The 13,169-nt window shown below is 35.7% G+C and overlaps 1 protein-coding gene across 6 annotated transcripts in view; it reads right to left on the bottom strand.

Moving 5' to 3' along the window:
• Positions 1-13,169, bottom strand: part of LOC124162702 (neurobeachin) — a 1,312,932-nt gene that overhangs the window by 429,989 nt on the left and 869,774 nt on the right. For 5 of the 6 annotated variants that reach the window (XM_046539305.1, XM_046539311.1, XM_046539308.1 and 2 more), the window contains exons 17-20: positions 12,623-12,731; positions 11,651-11,732; positions 11,391-11,542; positions 10,960-11,124 (exon numbers count right to left, since the gene is read on the bottom strand). In XM_046539305.1, coding sequence (XP_046395261.1) covers positions 10,960-11,124; positions 11,391-11,542; positions 11,651-11,732; positions 12,623-12,731 — 508 coding nt within the window. The remainder of the gene's footprint in view (positions 1-10,959; positions 11,125-11,390; positions 11,543-11,650; positions 11,733-12,622; positions 12,732-13,169) is intronic. The other variant, XM_046539306.1, reaches the window with a different exon arrangement.

The following is a 13,169-nucleotide window of genomic DNA, read 5'->3' as shown; positions in this document are numbered from 1 at the left end:
GACCACTAAAACATTGCTCCAGCACCCAATCACATCATCTCCTCAACAAATTTTAATAATGCAAGGATTTTAATATTTCCTCCTGAGGTCATAATTATAACAACCTATTTATACTTTCAAAGGATAACAATGAGAGGTAAATGCTTAACAATATCAAATACTATGAAGAAATATTAATATTTCTTCGATCAGGTAGAATTACAGATGTAGTATGGACTAATGAGAACAGCAATTGTTGAAGACTTAACAAGTCATTCGCTAAAACTTTTTAAGATTTAACAAATAATAAAATTAAGTTTTTAGATAATACCATTAATATTTAAATTGAGGTAAAAAAAACTCACAAAAATAAGGGTTTCTAACATGATAATTTAAAAATTTTTCAAACTCCACTTCTTCCGATATATTTTTTAGCATTAGAGTAACTGCATTGGTTAAATACATAGAGAGACAGTAAATGAATTGCTGGGAAACATTTACTGGTTGCTCAAATAGTAGAAAAAAAAAGACTTAAGTCCAACGAAAATTAGGCTAAATGAGAAATAATTGAGCTTACACTCAATAGGGTAGTTTCCTTCATCAAAGAAAACGAAAGGCATTGATTGCGATTTGTTACCCACCATTAGTGTATTCATAATATACAAATTATTTCGTTTTAGAAATACCGGTTTAGATGAATGGCAATGGTCCATTTTTATCCTCATTTGAAAAGGGCCAGATTGGCACCCATGCGATGCCACTCCACGTGACTTCACAGGGACCTAGTTTCTATACGAGAAGATAGGAGTTATACGTCGTCTGAGGTTACCAATGCATGCATGAGGCACAGAGCTCAGGGAAACATGTCTCAATAATCACTTATTAAAACTGGCTAAGGTCAGAAAGTTTTCTTCGTTTGATAAGGTATTAATAATCCTTATTTAAGCCAAGCGCTACCAGCCAGCAGGGTACTCAGCTAGCCGCTAGCAGCCTGCGTCGTATCAGCGCTAAGCCTCGCCTCAAGGTCACCTCACAGGGCAGCAGCGGGAACCAGAAATACGTCGTACGGAGAGATTTCCCGGCATTCATACTTAACGCGTCGCGTTTTCGCGCGCTTGAAAATTTTCACTTTTCATTTAATCGCGAAAAATAGATATCGTCATTTAAAAATCTAAAAGCATGAAATACGTACTCCAGGAGTCATAATCTTTTGATTTGGGCAATAAAAAAATAATAGGAAACCACCCTATTCTTTCACTTATTTCCAGCCCCAAAATATATATGATAAATGTTTTACTAGACAAATTAAGAAACACGTTACCATTTTAAACTTATGAGAACCGAATAACACCTTATAAATTTGATGTATCCCAGTATGTAATTACATGTATAGGATAAGTAATGGGAACATATCCAAGATCTGAAATACACAATATATTACATTAAGATAATATAGAATTCATTCACAGGATAAATGGTATTCAACAGTAGACACTTTTTTTTAAATTTTGCAGGTGGACTCTAAGCACCTTTAACATCAGCAGATTATAAAACTTGCATGTGATGGTCCTTTAACATACAAGGAGAGATTATGTGCCACCATTATGAAGTCACTGTTACTTTCGGTGTAATGCCAGAGCAAATTAATGTTCATACTCAGACCCATTTTCATATCACATACATAACTGTGTTATAAATTATATACAGGTAAAAGTTAAAATTCTGAGTTGTTTGAATTTATTTACAAGTCAGTTAAAATTCTAATTGCCCCTTTTTGGAGCCTGAATAGCCTAGTGGGACCACTAGCATGACGCCAGGCCACAACACAATACTTCAGGTTGGTGACTATATGTACTATCATTTGCAAAAGTCTTGCAACAAATCGAGCGGCGCCACTTTCGCTCCACAAAGATTGTGCCCGGAAATTGCATGGTTTTCGGGTGTATGCAACAGTCCAATACTAGTCTTCATGGTTAAATGCATGGAGAACGGGTCATTGGGTGGTTGAGGTATTTTGTCATCCTTTTCAGTCTCGGGATTTGACCGCTTCCATTTAAGTGAAATTAATGTTCATGATATTCCCCCAAACACATTGTAGCAATTAATGCAGTAGGAAAGATCGAAGGTAATTCCTCGGAGAGATTTTAAAAAGTTGGTAGCTTGACTCTTTTTGAGTGATCTCAGCTCTTTTCAGAGAGCTGGAAATCACGAGTCGTTCACTGTGAACATGGTAGACTTTTGTTTACATCTATCGACTCGGGTTAATGTTTTAATACAATATACACGGCATATGATACGAGGCAGCTTTGAAATTCCCAGTGTTTCATCATATAAATATCTGAGCAAACACGTAAAGTATGAATTAGTTAAGCTGACCGGCATTAATCGTTGCGTAAGTAATAACAGAGTTCTCCGACGTCCGTCAATCGGTAAAGATTATTTCCTTTCCACTTATTCAAAGTATGACGAGGAAAACTTAATTCCAGCCTTAAGTCCCATTTTTAATGATTGTCGGATTTCAACAGGTATTGTTTGATAATATGCTCTACTGCTGAATTAGTGTGAATGCGAATAATAACTCTAAGCTGCTATGTCGTTGATGATTAAGTTATCTTATTTAGATGCAATCATTTACATATACACTGATGAATTCGGGATAATGTAGGATACTTACTTAGCATTATTAATTGAATTATCTACTTGCATTAAGTAGGTTACATTGTATTAGGAAATGTGTTTGTTGGCCATACGTTTTATGTTTAAGGCATCAGTGGAACTGCAGCTCATTTCATAAAACCTTTCAAGTCGAGTAAGATGGACGTAAGCAAATCCTAACAGAATTTCTGTTTGTAATGAATGTATACGCTTGCTTCATTAGAAATACAAGTACCGAGTTTGAAACATAATAACAAATAATAATAACATAAAAAGACGACACCATACCGAAGTCGCAGGTGACAACATCATTATATTCCTATTGTATATACTAACCAGCCGAAACATAGAGTATGCGAAAGCCTCCGTGCTCAAGTTATAAACATATCAACGAATAAAAGACTAATATACCGAGAAAGTGATTATTTTGATCAAATTCGTTCAAGTGAGATGCCGTAGCAGAAGCACATGAAGGAGCTCGGTGTTACATTACCAACAAATAATCAAAATTACGACTCGATGACCTTGAGATAGAAATAGCTCAGTGGGTAAACAGTCGGGCTGGTGTTAGTAGGGGCCCGCGTTCAAATCCTTCCCGTGGGCGAAAATTTTTATCCTCCGCACAGCCGTATTTTAAAGTTTTTTTTATTTTTGAAATTTATGTTAAGAGGGTACCAGCTGTTGCATTTGAGCATTTTTTGCAACAATTTCTAATTTAAATGACCGTGCGACGGGAATCATGCGTAGTTAGCGCGGTAGGACGAATCAATTGCGTTTTCTTGAAGGAACTCCAATCAGAATCACTGGTGAATGTAATTCCTAGTGCTATATAGTTTCCTTTACAGGTCCGTAACTGCTCAACATTATTAACCTTTGGAATGAGAACTATCGTAATAATCTAAGGTTCCATTTACGTAATTTCTTAAATAGATCAATTTTATCTGATTAAAAAGAAAATTATGAATGATATTTTGCAGCGATTATGCTGCCCGCCTATGTTGTATGCTGCCTATTTGTCATCAACTTGTCGCCATTTCCTACCAAGTTAATTTCTCCAGTAAAGTTTTTCAGAACAATTTTACCCTTTTTCGTTTCGTAAATGAGCAGTGACGGAAACTTTTCTTAGAGATAGAAAAATATATAAATTAAGAGAAGAATTTTACTTTTAAACCTTAGGCTTCAGTATTCTACAATCAGTGTTTTTTTTAATACAGTAATTTTGTTGGAAAGGGACAGAATGTGAGACTATAGCTGATCTACTAAGTACAATCCTAGGAATAACCTATGTAATGGTAATCCTTAATGGTAATGTAATGGTATTTTCTTCAAGCAAATTGTGGCATCAACATGTATATATGATAGGGCTACAAATTGGCCCTATTTTCACTATTTTGGAAGTACGTGAGAATCACTTACGGCCTGCAAGTTTTACTCCAGGTAACCTACTTCCTCATCCCTGGCTGGTAAAGTTGGGATAAAGATGTAGGGCAAGACGAGGTGCAGGACCTATTAGCTGACGTAAAGAACTATTTAATGCCAATCAATTAAATATGGTGGAGACGGCAGAGTCGTGTTTTTTTTTCGGAAAATTGCCAGTTAATTTTTTTTTCATTTATTAATTCTTCTATATCGAACAAATATTTCAACAACTTAATATAAAGTCTCCTGAACGACGTTGAATCCCTAAAAAAAAAGGGTTACGAGCGAGTTGATTTCCGTGTTCCTAATGGCGAAATCGTGCCCCCAGCCGGCCTTTTGGGGTTTACCATTGGAAGCCAGGCATCATAGGTAACTCCACAGATATATACAATAGATTGGCAGTGCCTATGTTTTCCTCACGGTGGCGCTGAAGCCGGCCGGCAGAAGAATTTTGCGCAACTAGCCATCTTGCTTTCACCGACCGTTGCTCATGTGCCATTAACATACGTGTATTTGAGAGGCTACTTTTCCTGCTTTTGGAGCTTTTTAAAAGAAGAATGGTGAACCACTGCGTTATGTGGGGGTGCACATTTAAGTATACTACGAGGGGAAATTTTCCTGGGGGCGAAAATGTGTCTCTACACGCGTAAATAATAGATATAAGGAAAGCATGGTTTGCGTTCAGTAATGTCTCCGCTTCCATCTCACAGAGCATGAAAATATTTTCCAAAGCCTTTTTTTTGTACGTATCGCCACGAAATTTATATCACGTGAAGTGCAGGTTATGCTCTACCTTTTTAAATTTATTGTTGGCAAAATTCACATAGTTGTAGAAATAGCATCATGAAACTGTGACACGTTATTTTTGCTGAAATGCAAATTGCTCTCCAAAACAAATTCTAAAGGTGTGTGACGGAAGCGGATATTTACCGGAGTTTCTGAAAGCGATATCATTTCAAATGCAGTAGCTTCATATCTCTAGGATCGGTAATTAACCCCTCAAGCGCGGCGGGCATTTATTTAAATACCATCCCAGCGGCCGGATGAGATTAAGAAGACTTCACCTTATTGGCATACTATCATTCAATAATTTATATCGTTCATAATATACGATCATTATCATTAAAATTTTTTGTAAACTTGCATAATGTAGTGCGCTACTATATAATAATTTTTCAAGCGTTTGAATAAATATAGGCGTTGAGTTTTTCGACCGAAGTCGTCAATGTGCTGGTTTAAAACGGAATTTCATCGAATCATTTTAAAAATTTCTGAAGGCCTAAAGTCGTTATGAATATTTTATTGGAGAGGGAAAGCATTTCTTCAAAAGATAGAGCAATTTGTTTTAATCTAAAATACAATATCTGGCGGAGAAAAAAAATTATATACAGTAGGTCAGGAAGCGTACTGGGTACGCATGACGGCGTTGAGGGGTTAATAACATGTGCATTCTCTGTCTCGGTGTCTGTGTTTTGATGACGGAATCATCATGATGTTTTCAGTTGTGTTTTCTGTGTTTACCAAGAAAAGACTTTCTCCAGTTTCCATTATGTCATATACTTTCCGCTGTTGCATTATTACATTGTATCGGAATTTTATTTCCGTTGTAGTATTATTATTTATTTAGATATGTAGAGCGTGTATTATGCACCTTTAATGCTATCTGGAAACTTAACGAATTTCTTTCAAAAGCATAAGTTTTGACTTTGTTAATATCTATTGAGTGAAATTCCGAGAAACCGATCGCTTAAATAATGGTTTGCATGTGCTCGCGGTGAAATGACGCGGTCACATTCATTATAATTCAACCTTTCCATGTAGCACTTATCAGGTATTTGATCATTTTGTGGCTTCTATATAGAACATGGTGTCTGTTATAATCACTTATCCCGGTAAGATAGAAATTCTAATTAAAAACGTACCCCCTCATGATGTAAGATTTATATTATAGTCTGCTTCCCCTTCGAATATTATAACAACATGAAACTGATTATTGATGATCATGGATCAAATCGTTGAGTTTTTTAAGCCAATAACTTCTTTTCAAGTTCGCTATTGGGTGATCGTGAGGGGAAATCCAAAACACTGCCTATATAAATTAATGTAAATTATATTTCTGATGCTTAAGGATAGGAATTCAATCGCATTGACTCTTTACGACCTCAGAAAAGCATTTTACAGCACCAAGCAGCATGCCTTGCTCAGAAAGTTAGATCATAATGGGTTTAAATAGGTTGAATCAAATTTAATTACGTAATATTTTTGGCCCGATTACTTATGGCAGTGAAAGGTTTGGTAGCATTGCTTCTACGTTTTGCGTCTAATTGACAACTCTAACTGAGCAACAACTCTTTGACAACAAAAATACAGTAAGTGGAAGCATCAAACCTTTGGAATTTTCGAATTATTTTGTTTGAATAGTGTGACAATGTCGCTGGTAAATCTAAGGGTGAACAATACCATGTATTCACGATTGTAGGCTACCTTCCTACACTAGCAGACGACGTAGTTAACCATTTTCCCCATCTGCTACGCCCCTTCTACATTTGGGACACAATATTTTTTTTTCGAGATAACTCATGCATATGGATTCCAATTCCATAATATTGAGCAGGAACCGAATTAGTATTAATCTTAGCTCAGCTTATATTACCAATTTCATAACTTCGTCACGGTTATGTTCCGCTCAAAGATTGGTTAATTTACCACGTAAGTGTCAAGATCGGTCCCTTTCTTTTTAATTGGATACATCTTAAACGAAAATGACAACGTGTTCTATAGTTCATAGCCTTAATCAATGCGCCATTATCTTTCACAATGTAATTTTCCTCCAGTTCCCTACTTACGCAAACGCATAGGTCGGTGAAAGCAACATGGCCGCCAGCAGAAAGGCATGGCTTCACCCCCCCCACTCCCATTGCCAATCTATTGTATATATCTGTGGGTAACTCTCACCACTCTTTTAACGGGTAAATATTTTCAATTATCTACTCCAGTCAACTACGGGTACAAAAATAATCTCAAACGCCGCGACGACTTAACACATGGCAACAACATCTACGCTCGTTTACTCAACTGAACATCGTAATGACTTCCTACGTCTCACTCCCGTGTCACGATGACCCGTTCGTGAGTCGTTCCCGAGCTACCATGAAGATTCATACCTAGATAGTGATCATTTAATCTTAATGGTGGCCAGAAATCGACAATGGAGCGAAAGTGGCGCCGCTCGATTTGTTGCAAGACTTTTGCAAATGATAGTACATAGAGGCATAATACACATAGAAAGCACCATTGAAGTCAGAAATGAGAAGGATCCTCCTCATTCAGTAACATCCCAATGCTATACGAGAACTTAAGAAGCTGTTATGTCCATCTTAAGTAAGGGTTTCTTCAATATGAACACTCAAGAATTTAGTTGAAAAAGAGGTCAAGAGGGATTTGCCCCCTCTTACTCTTACACGAGAAGATAGCAATATTTTCTTCAGTCATGTATGGAAGTGCACATAAAAACACTTTCTGTTGTTTAGAGGCTATCTGTTCTCAAAACATCTAGCTGCCGCACTCTTAAGTTCGGCCTGAGCCACCACGAACAAATCCTGATCACAGGAGATCAGGGGGTTGGCATTAATCAGTTGGCATTCATAAGAAATTTCCCAGACACAGTGCATACATTCAAGGATACAATTAACATACAAGAAAAATAGCAGTGGTCCTAACACGCAACTTTGAGGAACACCTTTTCAAACTTCTATGTATTTTGGTGAAGGAAACCATTGAGATTGAATCTCTAATGCCGACAGACTGACTCCTTCCTGATAAATAAGATCTCAGTCAATCATAGGCCTTGCCAAAAATACCATAACTATGCAGTTTCTTAAATGGAATTTAATGATCAACACTACCAAATGTCTCCCTTAAGTCATAAAAGGAACCCTAAACATTCTCATGTGTATCTAATCCAAGGAGAATGTGATCAAAAATTTATAATGGCAGTTTCTGTACTTTCATCTAAAAAAAAAACATGCTGAGGTAAGGACAAAATGTTATGCTTCCCAATAAAAGATGAAAGCCTGCGCAACATAAAATATTCATACACTTCCAAGAAAGCAGAGAGCAGGGAAATGGGTCTAAATTTTTTAATGTCCATGTCATCACCACCTTAATAGAGCGGAATTATCTTAGCAATTTTTAACCTAGAAGGAAATATACCGATATACAATAAAAAGCTATCAAAGAGGTTAGAGAAGTTAATTCATGAAAGAATGATGAAGAAAGAAATGCAGGGAAGCCTGATATTGAAGAGGGCAGATCCTTTCCCAAATTTTGAGGATAATTAATGACATCACAAAGACGTACATAGTTAGATCAAGGTTTTGCTGAAGACATTTGAATCGGGCTACTTTTTTGAAAGTGTAACTCAGCATGAGACACAAACAGGTTAACATTGGAAATTCACTACATCCTATAAAACAAATAACTTGTAAAAACTTAATAAAACCTTTGATAGAAGAATGAGGCTGTAAATTATTATTATAAACTAGCATAAGACCTAAAGCTAATCTTCATAAGCACTCCTGAGTCTAAATTGCACGCAATTAATGATGCACGCAACTATGTAATGAATAAAATTTCACAAAATACTAAATGGTTAACATTAATGAAGGCTTTTACCACCAGCCTACAGATCATTCTCAAATAAGCTTTTACTGCCCAATGAGGAAATGAAAACAGAACATCATACACTCAAATAGATAATCATATGTGCCACGTCCAAAATTCTAACAATATCAAGGGGGCAGGGACCTTCCGATGTTCAGTTGCCCACATGCTGTGCAAACTGTCTCATTACGCTACCACTGCAGGCAGCAATTTTCAAAGGGATTACGTCACTATAGTAAGCCTACTAACAAAATAATGTACACTCTATTTCCAACTCACACATATGTATACAAGGAATAATTACTTTAGACTAGAGTACATTTATCTACATGTCTAACTCACATTCCTGAAATTTAAGTTTTCAAAATATAAACTGCCAACTTACACACATCACATTTATTTGCAAGCAATAAAAAAGGATCCTCATTTATGATTTCTTTGCATGTATTTAAGCATGCACACGTTGGGCTTCAAATTATTTTTAATTTTTGAATCAGGTCACTGGAAAACAATGCCCTTAAGGAATACACAATGTCAACCTACTCATTTTATAAGGGAAGAAAAGAAAATTGCATGGAAGTATAAAATGAATGTGGTCTGCCTACCTCCTAATGGACTTTGATAGCATGAAAGTTAATAGTGGGAATAGGTTTGAATCAGTTTCGGAGCTCCTCAGCAAAAGAGTTCCAGAAATGAAACCCAGTAACTACATGCACCGGCAATCATCACTTTTCAACTCACTCCTGCACTTCTATAAGCCTAACTTACAAATGTAAATAACCTCATGAAAAAATTAATTAGAAAAGAAAGCAATTAAAACAACAACAATGATACACAGTGAGACACCGTAAGACTCTTCAACGAAAACCAAATTTCACAGGATGACTCAATCCAATGCTGTGAAAATGGGGAAACCGCAATTTTTTAACTTTATATTTAACAAACTCTTCACTTACACAGGTTAAATACATTTTAGTTTAAAAATATATAGTCAAATTATTTAAGTATTAAAAAAAAAACTTTTTCATCTTATAACAACATAACACAAAAATAATCCAGCTCCAGTCACACTCTTACGGGAATGTTCTCAAAAAGGTTATTCAAAAAATAAGCAAAAGAATTCTTTCATAGATTTCCATGGTATAACATATACATGACTGTTGTGATTTTATAGGTTCTCCAATTCCGTTTGCTGGCTTAGAAGGGCTGCTAACCTGAAGAAAAGAGCAGCATGGCTTTCAACGCCATTTTCCCAATAAGTCAGCAAATGCATTTGGAGAACATAGAATCTCACAAAGAATGTTTCAACGAAAATTTAAGGGATGGTATTTTACGTAGGCTCAAAATCCGTTTAACTCACAACAGTAGAAATATTACCAGATGAAATGAAAAAGTCCATCCTTTGAACACATTCTGAAAAAATATGATTCTGATAGAAAATCAGAAGGTGGGACTTGGTAAATAAGAAGACCTAAGATAGAGTATATTACGAAAATCATAAAGTATGAAGAGTTTTCCAAGATGGTAAGGCCTATGGAGTATATATATCAGATGACAGGAAAAGATAGCACCAGCTAATCTCACTTGCAAATGATAAATGCTAAATTGCCCATAGTTACCGTAACCTACAGCTAATTGGTATACTAGACTCAGATTTTAAGCTTCCAGATTCATTCTAAAAAGTTATATCCACATCTAGACCTATATCAAAAATAATGATTGATTTTTCATCCTACTAAAATCATATTCAAATAATGCTTTCCAGGCATATCCATTAATAGTAACTTGATTTCAACAAAACTTGGTATAAATTACGGTTTATTTACACAATTACTTAGAATTTTTTAGCGATAAAATGTACGCATCAAAGAAAGCTATATTTTACGTTACTTCTTGATATTCACCATAATGTTTTTGGGATGTATTAACAGTAATGTATGCACGTACTTCAGATGATATATTTATAAATTTTCAGGCTACTGATTCCTTCATAAAAATGTGCATGATAAAGAGCAGAATTACCTTATCTGTTTGGATTTTAAAATTACATACAAAGAATAAGAGAGTGAAAACAATCACTCTAGCTTATACAGATATCTAATGGATTAGGTAGTGAATCTCACATTCAATGAAATGAATGGTCTATGGGAGTAAATACTTGAAGGAAGGAAGGTTTAAAAGGAATCTACCGTAAAATTAAATGAACGTAATACATATGGAAATGGAGAGAATGAGTCATTATACCTTCGAGTGGACGATGGCCAACGTGTCCACCCATACTCTCCAGCCTCCATATTCATGCTTGATGGCATGGTGAAGCAACATTCGGAACAAGGAGTACACCATATCTGATATTTTTTGCTCCTCAGTGTTCTTGGGATGGATGTAAGCCATTGCTATCAGCCATTCCTGGGAAAGAAAAGTCATTAGAAAATTTTACGAAAAAGGTTTGAGGAGAAAAAATAAAATTCATCAATAAATGTTCCTAGTCATGTCACAATGCAGCAAAACTTGTCATAAAATTGAATATGAAGCAATGGATTTCAAAATCAAGCAGAAAGTTTGCACAGTATTATTTCAAGAAAATTTTCAAATTCATCTGACCTATCTTTATTATTTCAATTATTATTATTATCAAGCGCTCCCATTTTCATGACATTTTGTCTTGCACTCACCTGCCACACAGACATTTGAAGGACCGTCCGGCGATTCTCTCGATTATTGTTACACAGCAATGTCATATCCGAGAGGAATAATTTCTTGACATCCAACAATTGTTCTGTTTGTTTAGACTGACGCACCAAAGTGGCTACCACCTTCAAAATCACTGAAAATGATAGAGTAACCATATATTAATGCAGGTTTATTATGCAAAAAAATAAATAATTTCTATCAAATTAGACAATATTAAGTGAATACATCATTATGGCCTTACTTGGATTTTCCAATCTGAAGTGTGACTCAGGTTCTGGATGTCGAGTATACAGTATTTGCTGGCTGATGTGTTCAGTCATGATCTGTAATGGTACAGAAGGAACACTAGAGCTATTTCTTGTATGGTGTGATGCATGATGTGGTGGAAGTTCTTAATATTTGTAAAATTGGACATTGCAATATTTCCACTGCGCTTTATTTTGACACTACGAGTTTCATTTTCACAAACACACACTTGATAATGCTGTTTGTAACAACAAAACGCGTTGTGTCAAAATAAAACTCGGAGGAAATATTGCAATGCCCAATTTTACTAAAACTATGGTCATTATTTTCATGGGAAATCATCCCCATAAGCACAAACAAAAAAAGAATCCATGAATAATAGGATGATACTTAGGCCAGCGATGGCCTAAGCTCTTACACCAGAAATCATTTGATCCCCAACAACAAAGATGGATCCTTTAAGAATTTTTACAAAAACTGTACGATTGCACCCCCCACACTTATACTGATAGAATGCATGCATTATCTGTTCTCACTGAAAATGAATTGCGCATAAAAACTGAGGCTCATACAGCAGGTTTTTGAGCATAAACCTCATTGAAGAGTTTTGAAAAGGTTATAAAAAGTAACCATGGGTTTACTGGCAACTTAAAACATGTAGTTACTATGTAAAAACTCTTCTCGGGATACCACGCAGGTAAGATTATATGATCATATAATCTTACCTGCGCCGTATCCCGAGAAGAGTTTTTACATGTTGTTCACCGGGAAAGTGTTAAGTCATGTAGTTACTATGTTGTTAATATCACAAGTTTATAGTAGTAGCTGTGAATATACGAAGCCAAGTCGTAACTTAGCCAAGTTATAATATATGCATTCTTGCACTCCATAACAGCAGATTATGAAAATGTACATTGCTGCAATCTACTGGTTGAAGGCTTGTAAGCCAATTCTTGAAAAATCTTACCTCATAAAGAACATTGTAAGTTGGCAAGGATAGAGTTTCTTCGTTGAGGAGAAGTCGTTCAGCCAGGAGTGTGTAGAGATTATGAGGGCTCATCACATCATATTTTCTTCTGCATGAAAAGTAAGTGACTATTTTTGAACACCACCAAGATCATTGACATAACATTACACACATATTGCTCCTTCAGATTGGAGAATGTTATGAATAAAACAAACATAATTTACAAATATCATATCTAACTTTTAAAGTTTAAAGTATACCGGGACTAGTCGCGGTGATAACTTTTACGGGAGTCACCCCGGTCAAGGCGAATGATTTTTTCTCTGTGGATCTTTCGCACGATCATATCTAACCCAATGTTGCAACTAGCCCTCAAAATTGTAAAATAATTTAATGTATTCTGAAAAATCAATGCTAATTACAGTGGAACCTCAGTTTTGCAACACTCCATATCCAAATTAAAAGCGTTGAAAAATTGAGAGGGCCATACAAATGAAAAGTCTTGTTTTAAGAAGCTTATTCGCCATAATTTCAAGATAAACTCAAT

Source organism: Ischnura elegans, chromosome 7 (genome assembly GCF_921293095.1).
Source record: "Ischnura elegans chromosome 7, ioIscEleg1.1, whole genome shotgun sequence".
Classification (NCBI taxonomy): Eukaryota; Metazoa; Arthropoda; class Insecta; order Odonata; family Coenagrionidae; genus Ischnura; species Ischnura elegans.
The sequence above is the reverse complement of the archived record's forward strand: the minus strand, read 5'-3'. Positions and strand labels throughout refer to the sequence as shown.